The sequence below is a fragment of the Podarcis bocagei genome (assembly GCF_964188305.1).
Source record: "Podarcis bocagei genome assembly, chromosome: 9".
Taxonomy (NCBI): domain Eukaryota; kingdom Metazoa; phylum Chordata; class Lepidosauria; order Squamata; family Lacertidae; genus Podarcis; species Podarcis bocagei.
The window spans coordinates 77,709,648-77,726,207 of NC_138134.1; the positions used below are offsets into that span (position 1 = coordinate 77,709,648).

General features: G+C 47.2%; 1 protein-coding gene across 2 annotated transcripts; it reads left to right on the top strand.

The window, feature by feature from the left end:
- Positions 1-257: 257 nt before the first annotated feature.
- LOC308594314 (C-type lectin domain family 4 member K-like) lies at positions 258-12,406 on the top strand. 2 transcript variants are annotated; one of them, XM_081207371.1, is made up of 9 exons: positions 258-352; positions 1,960-2,089; positions 2,731-2,868; positions 4,641-4,748; positions 5,717-5,815; positions 7,583-7,669; positions 8,596-8,756; positions 11,434-11,543; positions 11,988-12,406. In XM_081207371.1, the coding sequence occupies exons 2-9, from the start codon at positions 2,077-2,079 to the stop codon at positions 12,160-12,162; spliced, it is 891 nt and encodes a 296-aa protein (XP_081063497.1). In that variant the 5' UTR covers positions 258-352; positions 1,960-2,076; the 3' UTR covers positions 12,163-12,406. The 2 variants fall into 2 exon arrangements, with proteins under 2 accessions (XP_081063497.1, XP_081063496.1); XM_081207370.1 differs by having other exon boundaries at positions 273-373; positions 1,958-2,089.
- The last annotated feature ends 4,154 nt before the right edge of the window (positions 12,407-16,560 follow it).

Sequence of the window (16,560 nt, forward strand, 5' to 3'; positions counted from 1 at the left end):
CTCTGACGTCGGGGTGGAGGACAGATCCCCTTACACCTCTTTTCCTGTCTTGTGCCAAAGCTCTTTCCTTGCAGCATCTTTGCAAACTGTAGTAACAACGCTTTTTTGGGGGGAAGCAATATACCGTACTAGATATGAAATGAACATTTTCCCTGGGTTTATCCTTTCTGTGGAATTCCTATTAGGCATGGCAGATAGCCAATCGGGAAAGAGCATAAGTTGAGTGGGAGGTGTTCCTAGAATGTAGAAGGCGCTACATCACAAGGAAAGCGGTTCTAGGTATTGGGGGGATGAAAGAAACTCATGAAGAAACAGAGGCAAAGAGAAACTTGGAAGCAATACTGTCTCTACAAGGAAAGGCTATGATATTGTGGTATTTTAATTTCAGAAAAAGGCAACTATGGCTATCGTCCCCTGTTCCTTACGGTGAACATCCCAGGGGCCATAATCTACACTAGATCTCTCCAGAATCAAAGACAGAGCTCCAACCACAGAGCGGGACATCTGATGTCAGATCCGCACCCCCTACTGCCATGGAAACCTCTGCAGCCCGAGCCCAGCAATGTTAGAGGCTGGGATCCAATAACTAAATGCTAAAAAATGGAACATTGTTTGGTGAAAGTTTGGTCTAATGTCAGAGGAGGGCCATGAAATGACTTGGATCCAAAGGATCTAATGCCTTCTTGTTTAGGGAAGTTTTTAATGTTTGATGTTTTATTGTGCTTTTAATTTTATGTTGGGAGCCATCCAGAGTGGCTGGGGAAACCCAGCCAGATGGGTAGGGTATAAATAATAAATTATTATTATTATTCACACAACATATTCCCAAACCAGGAACTCATGCATGCCTGCCCAAGTGTTGGTATAAAGCAATCCCATTTATTTCCCTATCATTGTTTCTAACAGGAAGGAAATGGGCTAAAATATAAAATTAAAATTATAAAATTATAAAATAAAGTAAAATAAAATAATAAAGGGTCTGGATGTGAGCCTATGGGGCAGGGCATTGGACAAGGTGCTACAACCACTTTTGGTCCTCCCGCCTGCACACCTCCACACTCACGTCTAAGGCTTGAGTTGGCGGGTGTCAGGATGCTGTCATCAGCTCCCAACTGGTTGCCCAGGAAGGGAAAGCTTCTTACTGTCCTTTTTTAATTTAAAATTTACAGAGAGCGGCTATAGAACCCAGACTCTTGGATAATGATATTGTCCCGAGTGAATCTCAACCTCCCCCATCTCTCCCACTTCCTCATTCTTCATTCATCACCGTCAACATCATCATCACCACCACCTCTACAGGGGCTGCTATATGCCCTCTGTCTTTGAGCTCTTTGCTCTCCTACTTTTAAGGCTCCATCATTTGGGGGAGCTGCCCTACCAGCTGCCCCCACAAGTGGCCCTGCAAAGTGTAGGTGGGGTGGGAATGGATGGTGCTCTTTTCAATACTACAATCAAGCTGCCATGTTTTTATCAAATCTGTTTTATCTTAAACTAGCAAACACAGTAAATATTGTTTCCACTTGTGATATACCAGTGGGTCAGTGCTCAGGCAATCTCTTAGTCATCGAGCTGTCAAGATCTATTGCAACTGAATTAACACATAGAATAAGAAAAACGAAAATTAAAAATACATTGAGAATGCATAATTAAAGCATACCTTTGTAGTAAATGATATACAAAAGAAGACAGTATGTAAATGGCTTAAAGCAGGGGTATAGCTACAAGAAGAAATGTGAGACTATAACTAGTCCATTCACACATACATAGTTAATATCCCCAGTCCCACTAATACAAAATAATAATAATAATAATAAAATTCTATAGAAACTTACCTGCCAAATTTGGGGGAGCTGCCCTACCAGCGGCCCCCACAAGTGGCCCTGCAAAGTGTGGTTGGGGTGGGAGGGGATGATGTTCTTCTCAATACTACAATCAACCTGCCATGTATTTAAATAAGGCAGGTCTGGGATGTTAGTGCTGAAGCTGAAGACCCCACTGCTCTGTGACTCCTCTTTAAACACCAGACCTTCAGCAGATCAGATGACATGAGGCACGAGTACAATCAACACACATGAAATGGCGGAAGCAGGTAGGTAGCTTCAGACTTTTGTTTTCTCTTCAGGAGAATTCATTGTCTCTGGCCACAGTTCATTCATGGTGGTGGTGGTGGGCCTCCATACTGCTCTTCCAAGTAAGTAAGCAGGGCACCATTTGCCATTCCTCCCTGTACTTGTTGCCAGTGGCGGAGCTTCACCAGCACTGGGGGGTGGAGAGAAGGCGGGGAAGGGGCTGGCATGCGTCCCGGGGGTGGGGCATGCCATCTGCAGAGGTGTGGTGCCCAGTGTGGGTGGGGGGCTCAGAAGTGATGGCACCCTACCAGGATCACTTTGCCAGGGGCACTCCTCTTCTTCCACCAGTGCTTGTTGCGTGCAGCACTGCTTCCATTCCAATGCTATTATTCCTCATCTGCTAAAAAGTAAGTTACTCACCTTCCTGTCCGTTGCAGTGAAAATTTGGAACTTACATAATTGACATAACTTAAATGATTCCACCCCACTCATCTGAGTGCAAAGTAAGCACAGTGCTGCTCTGGGCTCCTTTAGCAGAAAGGGCGAGAGAAATCTCTAAAATTAAATAAAAATAAAAATAAAAATTCATCTACTGAACATTGATGTACATTGATGGAAATGTGTGTGTGATGTTTCTGCTGCTGCTTCCCACCCCAAACAGCAACTGCGAAAAAAACAGGAAATGTGAAACCAGCAGCAACAGCAAAGCAGCCAGAAAGATTCAGTGGAGTCAAGAAGTTATTCCAACGGAAGAAAAGTGTGCCAAAGGCAGCCCCAGGGAAAAAGCCAACATTTAAGGGTCTGTAGTAGCTTGTTGTTCACAGGATGGAAGGAAAGCAGAAGAAAGGGAGGTTGGTGGATGGGAAGGATCTGGACCCAGTCAAGATGGCAACGCGTGCCATGAGTGGGAAAGCCTGACCAGCTCTTTGGGCCCAGAGGGGAAACCCACTGGGGAAGGACACAGCACATGTGGAATTTGCTGCCACATAGCTCAGTTGATTAGAGCATGGTGCGGATAATGCCAAAGTCGCAGGTTTGATCCCCATGTGGGACAACTGCACATTCCTGCACTACAAGGGGTTGGACTTGACAACCCCAACTCTACAATTCTATGATTCTTCGATGGAGTGATGGCCACCAACTTGGAAAATGTGCTGGTCCCGGGGGATTACCGTGCGGCGTGGTCCGAGTCCAGTCCAGGGTCGAGGGTGTGGTATGGGGGCTGTCTATCAAGACTGAAGCGGGGTCCAAGGCAAGGAGTCGGGTGAGGTCAGGAACTCTGGCAGAAGAGCAGGACAGGGTGCCGGCAGGAACAGGTTGCCAACAATGTTGCTCCCGCAACCTGGGACTGGGCTGGCTGGCTTTTATCTCCTCCGAGGCCTAGGGCGGCCCAGGTCCACACGTGACTCACCTCTCCTGGCCTTAAGGCGAGCACTCCTCCTACAGGAACTTAGTTCCCTCTGCCTCTCTGCCCTGAGCCTCTGCAGCTCAGGAGAGGCTGGAGGGTTACTGGACCCAGAGGCAACCTCACATTCCCCTGATGGGGCCGAGAGTGGAGCACCTGCAGGCAATGGGTCCTAGATCACCTCCGGAGCCAGAGCAGATTCAGCTGGTGTCTGCTCCTGAGGATCCGGCACAGGTGTGGGCCCTTCAGGTTCAAGCCCCAGGCCCGGCTCAGCCGGTCCTGGAGGTGGGGACTCCTGTGCAGGCTGGGATTCCTCAGGTTCAGCCTCTGAATCCGATTCCCAGGCCATCACAGAACACTTTAAGAGGGGCTTAGGCAAATTCATGCCAGATTAGGCTATTGGTGCCTGCTAGCCACAATGCCTGTGTTAGACCTCCACTGTTGGAGGGAGCATGTCTCTCAGTGCCAGTTCCTGGACATTCCCTGCAGGTGGGGAGAGTGCTCCTGTACTCACAACCTGCTTGCGGTGCATCTGACTGGCTTCTGTGAGAACAGGAAGCTTGACTAGTTGGGCCTTGGGTCTCATCCAGCAGTCAGGCTCTTCTGATGTTCTTAGGAGCAAAAATCTGGTGTTTGAGTCCACTCTCTTGCTGGCTATGACACACACTGTGTGAAATCCATGTTGCAGATATTAATATTGTGCAGTCTGAAGCGACTGGGTGTCTGGAAAAATGACCCCTTTTGGAAATGAAGCATTGCACAGGCCCATGAAAATATTGTTCAATTTTTACTAGCAGAACTCTTCAAAATAAAACAGATCCAAATGATAGATCCAAAGATATTCATACAATGTCTTGTGCTGTTCAGCACAGGCTCAGCACCTTAGAAAATATGAAATGATCCAAACAGACCTAGAAGCAGAGGTCTGTCTCTCCCACAGCCTTCAATCCAGCCTCCATCGGCCTTAGGCGGCTTACTCTCCCTTCAGGAGGGCTTTATTTACATATTCACTCCATGGAGTTTGGACTCAAAGGCAACTTCCTTCAAAATGGAGATTTGCTTGTCGAGCTGAACAGGTTACTGTGAAAATCTTGTTTGTTGGGATTGCAGTGGGATGTTGGCTATGGATGATTAAAGCATCATTTTCTTTTCTTTTGTCCTTCAAGAAAGGCTCATTGGTGCAAAAGCAATCCTCTATTCTCCGTACGCTCTATATGCTGCCATGATGGTTCTTGTGGGCTGCATCGTTGTCTCAAGTATTATGATCGTCTTGTGTAAGTAACACTTGCAGGGAGCACGGTGGAAGCCTTCAAGTTGACTCTGGCTTCTCTGCTTCACTGTCAACCTTTCGAAAAGAGAAGGCGCAGTCCAAACTCTGCCAAGGCCCACTTCCTCTCATTGGTTTCAGTAGGTGAGGTAAAGGCCTGGCTAAATCTTTCCCATTGAAATCAATTTTTCTCCACTGCTGCCCCTCAATAACCGCTTAAATACTTGGTGTGGACAAGACAGTTACTCCAATGTGAACAAAACTGAAATATACTCGAGTGTGGATTTCATGCTCTTTATTCAGCTCATAGTAGTGAGGAATTGAAGTTCCCCCGAAATGTCTGCTTTATATATATTATTTACACAAGGGGCTCCACGTGATTGGCGAATTCTAGGATTCTCCTGTAGGCCAATCAGGTTGCAGATTCACTTCCACCTAGAGTTGGATTGGGTGGCTCCTGCGGACTAATCAGACTGCTGCATTCTGGATCCTATTGTGTTTTTTTAAAAAAAATATTTAATCATGGATCCTATTGTTCTAGGACCAATCAGGCTGCTGCATTTTGGATCCTATTCAACTCAGTACATAACAAAACCCATTGCCTTTTTAAAACTTGTTGTTATCTTTAGCTTGTTGTTTAAGCAGGGGCGATACTAGGCTTTATTTCACCCAGGTGAATGCCTCCATTTGGCAAACACACCCAATGCACATTTGTGTGCACACCGTCAGGCTCGGAGCCTCAATGGCGTTCCTCTGGAGGCCTCATCCCATGTGAAAAACCTGGCTAGCCCCCTCCCCCCCCCCTTGTAGTTACGGCTCTGTCTTAAGTGAGCTGTGAAGGCTTCTTCCTGTCTCAGCTTGTGTGGCTGGAGAAATCTACAAAATCTCTGCGTGTGAAAGCAAAGCTGTACTTCCACTTGGCATGACTAGTATCAGAACATTCGTATAAATTTCCCCCTCTCACCTTTCCATTAGATAAACGTGAAATGAGAAAAAGAACCATCTTTCTCAAAGGAGTGAATGAGATTTCAGATTACATGGGCAGGAAGTATCCAGAACTCCAGACTTTGGAAGGTAAGCAACGAGTTGCAGCTGGGATGCTGAGCCTCCCCACTCAGCCCCTCCAATCATATTTTCTCCCAGCAGAGCATAGTCCCACTGGTATGTCTCTGCTGGGACAGAAACCACAGGATGATGGGTGGGTTGCAGTGGTATATCGGTGGGTAGAATAAGTTTTTATTTTAACTGTCTTCTGCAAGGCATCTGGGAATCCGAACCCCCCCCCCCGACACACACACACAACAGGCAGCCAGGGAAAAATAGACAGCAAAAGCTCTTAAAGGTAAAGGGACCCCTGACCATTAGGTCCAGTTGTGACCAACTCTGGGGTTGCAGCGCTCATCTCTCTGTATTGGCCAAGGGAGCTGGCATACAGCTTCCGGGTCATGTGGCCAGCATGACTAAGCCGCTTCTGGCGAACCAGAGCAGAGCACGAAAACGCCGTTTACCTTTCGGCAGGAGCAGTACCTATTTATCTACTTGCGCTTTGATGTGCTTTCGAACTGCTAGGTGGCTAGGAGCAGGGACCGAGCAACGGGCGCTCACCCCGTCGAGGCAATTCGAACCACCGACCTTCTGATTGGCAAGAGCTTTTGCTGTGGTTTAACCACAGCAAAAGCTCTTACCAATGTCTTTTATTCAATATTCACAGAGAGAGGCTTAGAAAGGCAGCCTCTAGGAGTAATGGCATTGCTCGGAATAATCTCCTCCCTTCTTCCCTTCTCGCTTGTCAACAGCCCCACCCCCCTTACAGTGGCTGCTTAAGGCCATTTGTCTCTTAGCTCTCTGCTCTCCTACTTTCAATGCTTCCCTGGTTCTGGGAGAAGGGGGGTCTGGAATGCTTTCTAGTGATAACATGTCAGCCAGCTGCCCCAGCACTGCTTCCTATCCCCTTTTCCCATTCTTTCCCAGCTTTGCCCCTCATCTATCTCTGAGCTGTGACCTTCTGCAAACCACTATTGTAAATCTATACTGTCTTCCTCTTCTCTGAAAGTTTGAGGATGAGGTGTCCACCATTCCTCCTCAGTCCAGTCCCTGACACTGTCTGTCTGTCTCGTCCCTCATCCCAAATGGAGCCCAGGGCAGCAAATTCACCCATAGAAACTCTTTTTTTTTAATGTTTGGGTGGGGTGAGTGCTCTAAAAGCAGTTACAGTTAGGACATCTTTTAAAAAGTACATTTAAAGCAATAAAAAAATTCTCTCTACCAGTGATCTCAGGGGTGCCTGGAACAATGTCCTTCAGCCATTAAATGTTTGGGTAAACAGGAATGTTTTCAAATTCCTCCCAAAAAACAATTACAGAGACAGTCTCACAAACAGGGGGCCACCACTGGAAAGGTCCTATCATAAGATAACATCAACCTGGCAGCCCTTGGCGGTCGCACCACCACAAATGCCTTGCTTGATGATCATAGGGTCCATGATGGTTGATATTGTGGAAGGTGCAACGTTCGCAAGGAGGATGGTACGTAGCATGAGGTTCCACTGTACTCGCCTGTAGTCTTGCTGACACAGCCCTATCTAACTTTGTTTACTGCTAACGTCTATTGTGCCTTTGTGGCCTTTGCCTGGATACATTTTGTTCCAATGCTGTTATCAACAGAGCTGTTTGAGCTTTATGTATATAGCTGTTTGAGTTTATGTGATAGGGGGTGGTGGTAATTGACTTCCACTACCTCAAAGCTGAGTGGGGATTGGAGCACACACACACACAAAATAAGGATAAGACTGTAGCTAGTTTCTTGAGATTTCCCTGACTTGAATTTTTGCAATCTTTTAAGATGTTGACAGAATTAACGTAGCTACGAATTTATCATTGAGGCTGACTGAAGAGAACAAAAAAAACCAGGAACTGCAAGCTGCAATTGGTAAGTTACTCTGAGACTGTGATGCTGAATAATGCAGGGAGAGCCCATTACAAAACAAAAACCTGTTATTGACTTTAGAGGGGTGCTGCAAACCTCTGTATCTGCCACTCAACTTAAACTGGTTCCAAAAACCTGTCTGCAAGATGCCAAGCAGTGGAAATCTCTTCTGCAACCACTGCTGTTCAAATGCTGTTCTTTCTATATCACACTCAAAAACAGTTCTGAAAGCTTTTAAAATGAATGAGCCACATACAGGTCTAATTTTACAGCAGACCTGGCAGAGCTCACACATACCTCTCAACCTGTGTCTGGTACTTTTGTCTGTCTGTGTAGATTTGTTAGAAAACTGGCTAACACATTTTCAATGCATGTAAAAAGAGAAACAGAAGAAAATGAATTATATATCTCGGTGAAAATAGGCTAATGTTGTTGGTGGTTAGAATAAACAATCGAATCCTGTTGCAAACTTTCTTCTTAACATAGCTCATTAATGTAACTCGTTAATATAATATATAATAAAATATACTGAGACTTTGTAGTACAGTGGTACCTCGGGTTAAGTACTTAATTCATTCCGGAGGTCCGTTCTTAACCTGAAACTGTTCTTAACCTGAAGCACCACTTTAGCTAATGGGGCCTCCCGCTGCCGCTGCACCACCGGAGCACAATTTCTGTTCTTATCCTGAAGCAAAGTTTTTAACCCGAGGTAATATTTCTGGTTAGCGGAGTCTGTAACCGGAAGTGTATGTAACCTGAAGCATATGTAATCCGAGGTACCACTGTATAACAAGGTCTTGGTATATCACCTGTTTCACATTATAAATAATGCTTAAAGCTCTGCAGAGACATTCAAGCTATCATCTGATGAATATCCTTTCTCTCTCTCTCTCTCTCTATTCCTCACATATTTGTGGCTTGACGGAAAGATGACATTTTGGGAAGGCTTGAGCAACATTGGACGGTGCATAACAGGAAGTTATACTTGTTTGATATCTTTAAACCACCCAAAACTTGGCAAGACTGTGCAGATTATTGTGCGCGAAAACCTTTCTCCGGAATGATTAATATTGAAAGTAGAGATGAGGAGGTTGGTTGGATGCTGGAATACACACAAAGCAGGGACAGCCCATCACAGTATGATGACTACATAGCCTTCAAGTCCTATAACAGCTGCTTCTTGCTCCTCTCCTCCACGAGCAGTAGGAAGTCACATTGACCAGAGGAAACTCCATGGGTTTGTGATGTTTTCTGTAATATCCATTAAGGAGGAGGAGAGCTAGAGCTAGTCACAAAGCAGTTACTCATTCCCCAGTAAGCAATAGTGTACTAACTCTACCCTCTACCCACTGGCTACACATTGACTGCCAGTATTAAAACAGAAGATTATATCACTTTATTTGGACAGTCACAAATTAAAGTTCAAACTAGATGGGGGTACTGTGGCGATCACACAGGGTCCCCGGTCGTTTGACGGTCTATTGATCCCTGTGCCACCACTGTGATTGCCTATTCGCTGCCACCAACCCGTTTCTCTCGGGTACACATGGAGTCCAGACAGTTGTTAACATTAACAAATAATCAAGTTTATTTTTATAAGCATGAACAAGTTTAAGGTTTCAGTTAATTTTTCTTGTTAGTTTCTTAATCGTGGTTTCTTTACTGACCTATACGTTCCTAACAACTTCAAACTGATTATCCCAACTATCTATCTGACTCCACCTAACAGTTCCTCTCACTCCCTCACCACACAACTCGACCAACCCACAGACTTATCCTCCCTCTTCCTTCTCCAGCTCCCAACTCCCAGCTGACTTCCACACAACTCCAACTCTAACTCTAACTCCTCCCCTTGGGTTCCCACTGGCCAATCACTTCACACTCATTTAACCCTTTCCTTATGACCCACCTAGGAGGGCAAACGCCACAGGTACCTTTTTGGGGGGGAAGCAGCTCCCCAAAGTTGAGGTGAAGAGGTGTGGTGGGGCTGATTTTCAATGTGGTGGCCTGAGGAGGATCTAATTATTTTTCTTACTTAAAAGCAAAGCAATGGCTAAGCGGTGCTCCAGATGTCTGCAAACGAGCGCCTTGAAACTGGCGAAATGGTGTGACGGCAGCTGGAATACTGGCACACAGTTCTGGTTGCCTCACCTCAAAAAGCATATTGCTGGGCATGCAAAACGATTGAGCAGGTGGAGCAATGACTCTGTGAGGAAGGATCACATGAAAGAGGTGTATGCAATTTTGCTTCATGTAGAAGAGGAAGAAGAGTTTGGATTTGATATCCCACTTTATCACTACCCTAAAGGACCGTATAGTTAAAGTCATGGTTTTCCCAGTAGTGATGTATGGAAGTGAGAGCTGGACCATAAAGAAGGCTGATCGCCAAAGAATTGATGCTTTTGAATTATGGTGCTGGAGGAGACTCTTGAGAGTCCCATGGACTGCAAGAAGATCAAACCTCTCCATTCTGAAGGAAATCAGCCCTGAGTGCTCACTGGAAGGACAGATCGTGAAGCTGAGGCTCCAATGCTTTGGCCACCTCAGGAGAAGAGAAGACTCCCTGGAAAAGACCCTGATGTTGGGAAAGATGGCGGGCACAAGGAGAAGGGGACGACAGAGGACGAGATGGTTGGATAGTGTCCGCGAAGCTACCAGCATGAGTCTGACCAAACTGCGGGAGGCAGTGGAAGACAGGAGTGCCTGGCGTTCTCTGGTCCAGGGGGTCACGAAGAGTCAGACACGACTAAACAACTAAACAACAACAAAGGAGTCTCAAAGCGGCTCCTTTCCCTTCCTGCCCCACAACAAACACTCTGTGAGGTGAGTGGGGCTGAGAGACTTCAGAGAAGTGTGACTGGCCCAAGGTCACCCAGCAGCTGCATGTGGAGGAGCGGAGACGCGAACCCGGTTCCCCAGATTACGAGTCCACCGCTCTTAACCACTACACCACACACTGGTAGAGAAAGAGCGTAGAGAAAAGTCTTTCTCCTTGTCTCATAATGCCAGAACTTAGGGACATCCAATGAAGCCAAACTTTGGAAGATTCAGGCCAGACAAAAGAACTTCACACAACACATAATGAATTTGATCTCACTGGAAGTAGTGATGGCTACTAACATGGTTGGTCTAAAAAGAAGTTTAGACAAATTTGTGGGAGAAAGGTATATCAATGGCTAATAGACACAAAGAATATATTATGCTTCCACTGTTGGAGGTATTATTCCACTCAGTACCAGTTCCTGGGAATCCCAGGTGAGGAGAATGTTGTTGCACTCTCAGTCCTCTTGTGGGCTTCTCATAGGCATATGGCTGGCCATTGTGAGAACAAGATCCTGGCCTAGATGGCCCCATCTATCAGTAATTGATTAGCGTACTTTCTCCTCCAGCAAGAGAAAGACCATGCTTCCACTGGAACCTCCTGGACGGAGTCTTCAGAACCAGAGGAGAGCAATGTGACCTACTGAGACCTTGAGGGAGGTGGCAAAATGGGGTCCTCTGGTTTCACTGATCTGTCCTCTAAGCCTTCCATGAATTTTGTATGCATTGGGGCCTCTTTTCAGACACTTCAAGGAAATATGCACAGGACAAGGGCAAATCCTGCTATTGTGATGTCACCCCCCCACACATTATATCCCCACTAAATATCTGTAAGGAGCTATAGTCTTATTGGGCAAGGGATGTTGTCCAAAAAACATTTAAGAAAAATATCTATAGCTTTTTTGTTTGTCTGTTTTCAGTAAATATTTTATTATTTTCTTCTGCAGTTATATTTGGAATCACAACTCAAAGGCGCAACTCATGATTTCTGGATTGGAATGTATAAAAGGGGTCACGCCTGGTCATGGATTGATGCAAACCATAGGTTTCCTGAACAGTAAGTCTAAACAAATTTCTTCTAAGGTCTGGGTTATACAACATTGTGTGTGTGTGTGTAAAATGTATATATATGTGTGTATGATTTTTTGGGAAACCAAACCCAGTGGTGGATATATGCCAAGATCCACCACTGGGTTTGGTTTCCAGAAAACCTAGATATTCATTTCAAATTTGAAAGGGAAGTTTGTAAAAGGCTAGGACTGTGTTGTCTTGGAACATGTATATGTTCTCAGGGTACAATGTGCAATCCAGCTTAAAGGCCATTTCAGGAGAAGAGAGAGGAAGAGCCATCGCCACAGTTGCCAGACCATGCTGGCCAGAGGATGTGGCTTTGGTCAACTCCTCCAGCTCAAAGAAAAACCTTTCTCTGCAGCCCACACCATCTCCATGCCATAGAAGCCAGCAGACATCTAAATTGATTCATGCTTCCTCTTCTTTTCAGATACTGGATGCCTGGGCAGCCAAATAACAAGGGCTTTGCACGTCCAGGAACTGAGAACTGCGTTGGACTAATTAAAAATTGTGCTATCAGGCTGAAATGTTGGCATGATGCCCCCTGCTCTTCTAAAAAAAAATGCATTTGTAAGATGCTTCCTCAAAAGAAGTGGCTTACATGAAACTGGATTCTAAGATCTCTGTAAAAAAAACAACAACCAATGATGATGGAAAAAGCCCACCCCCTTAAAAAATAAATAAATACAGAGGCAACTAAAATGGGTGGTTATTCAGCTCAGCGCTCTGACATCAGGTCCTAAGAATACATTGCTTCTGCTTTCTTGAGGCTTAAACAAGACACCTTATTTGCCAACTGCAAAAACTTAAGTAGCTTCATGAAATAAAGCATAGAAGAATCCAACCACACTCCATTTGCTATTGTACTTAATTGAGATGAGAATCCTGAAGTTAGGTTGTGAGGGAGAACCAATGTTGTTGAATCACCCATCCAGAGATGAGCAATGCTCTTAAACTCCTCCATCACGTTCCAAACAAAACAAAACAAAACAAAAAAACAAAACAAAAGAACCCCTCCCAATTTACTCTGCCTGCTCCCAGTTTGGGTTGGTGTTATCCACCTCCCCCCACTTTAGTGCCTGTTTGAAACTGGAAAAGTGTTGGGTCCTTCAGAGCCAAGCCTTCCCTGCCCTCCCCCTCCTCCCAGCATCCTCCCAGACTCAGTGGCGGAGCTTCATGCTCCGGACAGGGGGCGGAGAGCAGGTGGGGCAGGGCTGGCGTGTGTCCCAGTGGTGTGCATCCTGGGGGTGTGGCGTGGCGTGGCACCCATAGGGGCATGGCATCCAACGCAGGTGGGGGCAGCTATGATGGCACCCCGCTGGGATCGTGCTGCCAGGGGTGGTGCGCTCCCTCCGCACTCCTCTTCCTCCGCCAGTGCCCAGACTACCACCGACATGTACCCTTTCCAATCCTATTAATGCCAGTGCTCCTATGTCTGGAATCTCATAAAAGGGGCCCTAGGAATTCTGGATAATTATATCCACCGCGATTGCTTCCTTATTATGTGTGGCTTGATGATGGTGTCCGGCACATTCTGCTGCGCCACACCGGACTCCTGTGGTTTGCGCACCGTCAGCGTCCTTCGGCAGAGTCTCCGCAACGGCAGAAACTGTTGTAATGTGTGTGTGATAAATCAGACTGTATGCAGCCTTGTTGCTTATCTCCAACAGTCTTTAATTGTGTAGCAAAAACATCATAAATCAGCCAGGCGAAAGAGCGCACATCTTTCGCCTCTCGGTCAAAACCGAAAGAAGAATCACACACAGAGAAACCACTCCCATATGTGAACATAACCACGCCTCAGAATGTGAGATGTCACTCAGAACTGTTTAACCCTGTAAGTTCTGATTCTCTTCACACCCCCTCTCGTCTCGCATCCTGAGGGAAACTGTGAACACACATCTACAGACCTCTTTGAGTTCAACTCCCTTCCCATTGCCTCTTGCCCCCTTCTGGCATCTGTCTCAGGCAACTGTTGAACCTCCTCAAAACTCCCAGGTTCGCACTGCGTGAAACCAACCCACGTGCTGGTGACCTGAAACCTCTCAGGTGGCACCCCCTTTGTTGTGCGTGCGGATCGTCTGAGCACAGTCTCAGGTGCTCCTTCTGACCCACTGGGGCCAGCAAGTGTGTCTTCTACATCAGAAGACTCCCCCTCTGACTTACTGCGTCTTCGGGCCTTCTGCACTTTGCTAACAGGAGACGAAGGCTCACTCTTGGGCTCTCTTTTAACAACCTGTGGAGAAACCCAACCCTGTTCTTGACCCTGTTCAGAGACCTGGTCCTCAGCAACAGGTTCAGCCTCTGGCTCTCCCTCCACCTCAGAATCAGACAGACATTCTGAGAGAACGTCAGGACCCTCATTGAGTCTTGACCAACCATTCTGCTCACAGAACTCAGCATACTTGCTGATCAGAAGCTTGGTCTGATCACCTTCTGGATATGCAAACCTCCACCCCTTTGTCGCAGGCTCATATCCACAGAAGATCATTTTCTGGAACCTCGGATCACCTTCCTTCCGTTGGGCCTTTGGCACAAGCACCCAGGCTTCGCAACCAAACACACGGAAGAAATGCACTTGCGGTTTTTTCTGGTGCAACAAGAAAAATGGTGTGTCACCTATAACCGAGTTATAGGACCTATTCATCGTAAAGTTGGCCGCCCTCCAAGCTTCACTCCAAAAGCTCTGAGGCAAACCAGAGTCACACAGTGGAACCTCAGCAGCTTGAGCCAGAGCTCTACTCTTGTGCTCCGCCACGCCCCTCTCCTGAGGAGAAGTAGCACCCGTCACCTTGTGACATATTCCCTTCTGGCTGAAAAAACTCTGCAGAGCAGACCCAGTAAACTCTGCCCCTCGGTCACTTTTGAACCCCTCAACCTTCGTGGAGAACCGTAGTTCCACTTCCGCAACCCAGTCTTTAATCAGTTGCGCTGCCTCGCTTTGCCGCTTCAGCGATAAAAACCAGCCATTTTGGCTAAAATCATCTGTCAGCGTCAGCACAAACCTGGCCCCGACCAGACTCGGACTTTGCATGGGACCACAAAGGTCTATGTGCACAAGCTCAAAAGGTTTAGTGGTTACCCTCTCCCTTCTGGGATAACTGCACCTTTGTACCTTTGCCCTTCTGCATGCCCTACAGTCTAGGAATTTACCACATGCTTTCAGTTTGCAACCTTTCGTGCATTTGAGCAACTTCTGGACATCTTCCAAACTGCTGTGCGACATTCTCCTGCGCCATAAGTGAACACAAGAATCATGAATGGGAACACTAGCACACTTCGCCTGTGCTGTCTCGGCGTCTCCCTTACCCTCCAGAGGTGTCTCCAGAACAAAGAGTTTGTTCTGACATGCAACACTGACCAGTTGTCTCCCACCCCTGGAAATGGAACAGACATCATTTTCAAAGCAAACCTTATAAACCTCCTTTAGAAGAGCAGGTACAGATAAAAGACAACAATGCATCTCTGGCACAACGTAGACTTCCAGCTCCGCCTGTAAAAAAGAAACAAAAACATTTCCCACATTAGACAAAGGCCTCTGTGACCCATCAGCAAAAATAACAGTTTTCCCAGCTGAAACAGCTCTGCAGTTCCGCATTTCGTCCCTAGGTGGCATCAGGTATGGCTGGCTCCTGAGTCGATGACCCAGCGCATCATTCTGTCCTCACTGGAGTTGTTCCGTAGCGTTGCCATGGAGGCAGTTAGGTGATAAGAACCGTCTTCACTCCCTGAGTCACGTCCTCCCTTCGCTTTCCCACGCTGGCCTCCTCTCCTGGACTGGCTGCCATGGAAACCTGGCTGACTGCCATGGGAAACGACCTTGGAGACATCCTGCCCGGCCTCTCTGGCTCTCTGCGGACAGGATCGACGCAGATGATTGACGGACCCACAGACAAAACATCAACGAATGGAAAAAGCCTGAACTGTGTCTTCTGCTGGCCTGGCCCCCCTTCTCTTACAACCTGCAGGGCTCTCTGTGCCAGCTTGGCCCTCTCTTCTCACAGGACTCCCAGGACACTTTCCTGCACCCCCTCTGGTGGGTAAAGGGCTCCCAGCACTTGGCCTCTTTCCAGGCTCCTCACACAGACACGTTGCAGCATCCACACAGCCCCCAGATTCTGCAACAGCAACAGTAGCAGCAGCAGCAGCAACAGTAACAGTCCCTTCGCCCCCCTGTGGGGCCTCCCAGCTCCTCCCAGCTGTGTATCGGCTCTCAAGAAAATGGCCGGCGCCATCTTGCCTCTCCCCTTCGGATGCAGCCACTTCTCGGCCCTTGCTTCCCACTCCAGGTCCACAAGCTTCTTGGAGTGCTAGCCAAGCGGCCTCTGGCCTTCTTGCACCCAGGACAACAGGCACCAGATGAGCATCCACATTCTCTGCCAAAAACGCAAGCACACGCTTCTCAACTTCACTTTGCTCTGCAGCTCTCTTAGCCTCTGCTTTCTCAGCTGCCTTCGGTATTGGCTGGACAACATCCCACAGCCGCTCCCCAACTAACAGCAGCTCTGCTTGAAAGCTCCACTAGTCAGTTTCTGACATGGCAACTTAAGCTCAAAGCCATGTTCCTGGGACTGAGCCATTTCCCTTCCTCCCCGGGGCTGAGCTGCTCCTCCTGGCACCCGGAGATGAGATCCTCCCAGCGAGCTCCACTGCCTCAAACGTTAGGCAGGACTCCAGCTGGCTTTCACACACACCAGCACGACTTGGCAACAGCTTCAAAAGCTTGGCTGACCTTCCATAACCTGTGGCTTGATGATGGTGTCCGGCACATTCTGCTGCGCCACACCGGACTCCTGTGGTTTGCACACCGTCAGCGTCCTTCAGCAGAGTCTCCGCAACGGCAGAAACTGTTGTAATGTGTGTGTAATAAATCAGACTGTACGCAGCCTTGTTGCTTATCTCCAACAGTCTTTAATCGTGTAGCAAAAACATCATAAATCAGCCAGGCGAAAGAGCGCACATTTTTCGCCTCTCGGTCAAAACCGAAAGAAGAATCACACACA

Excerpts from the sequence above, each read along its gene's own strand:
- LOC308594314 (XM_081207371.1), top strand. Across the intron at positions 7,670-8,595 it reads GGAACTGCAAGCTGCAATTG|ATGACATTTTGGGAAGGCTT; the intron begins GTAAGTTACTCT and ends CTTGACGGAAAG. Across the intron at positions 11,544-11,987 it reads AACCATAGGTTTCCTGAACA|ATACTGGATGCCTGGGCAGC; the intron begins GTAAGTCTAAAC and ends TCTTCTTTTCAG.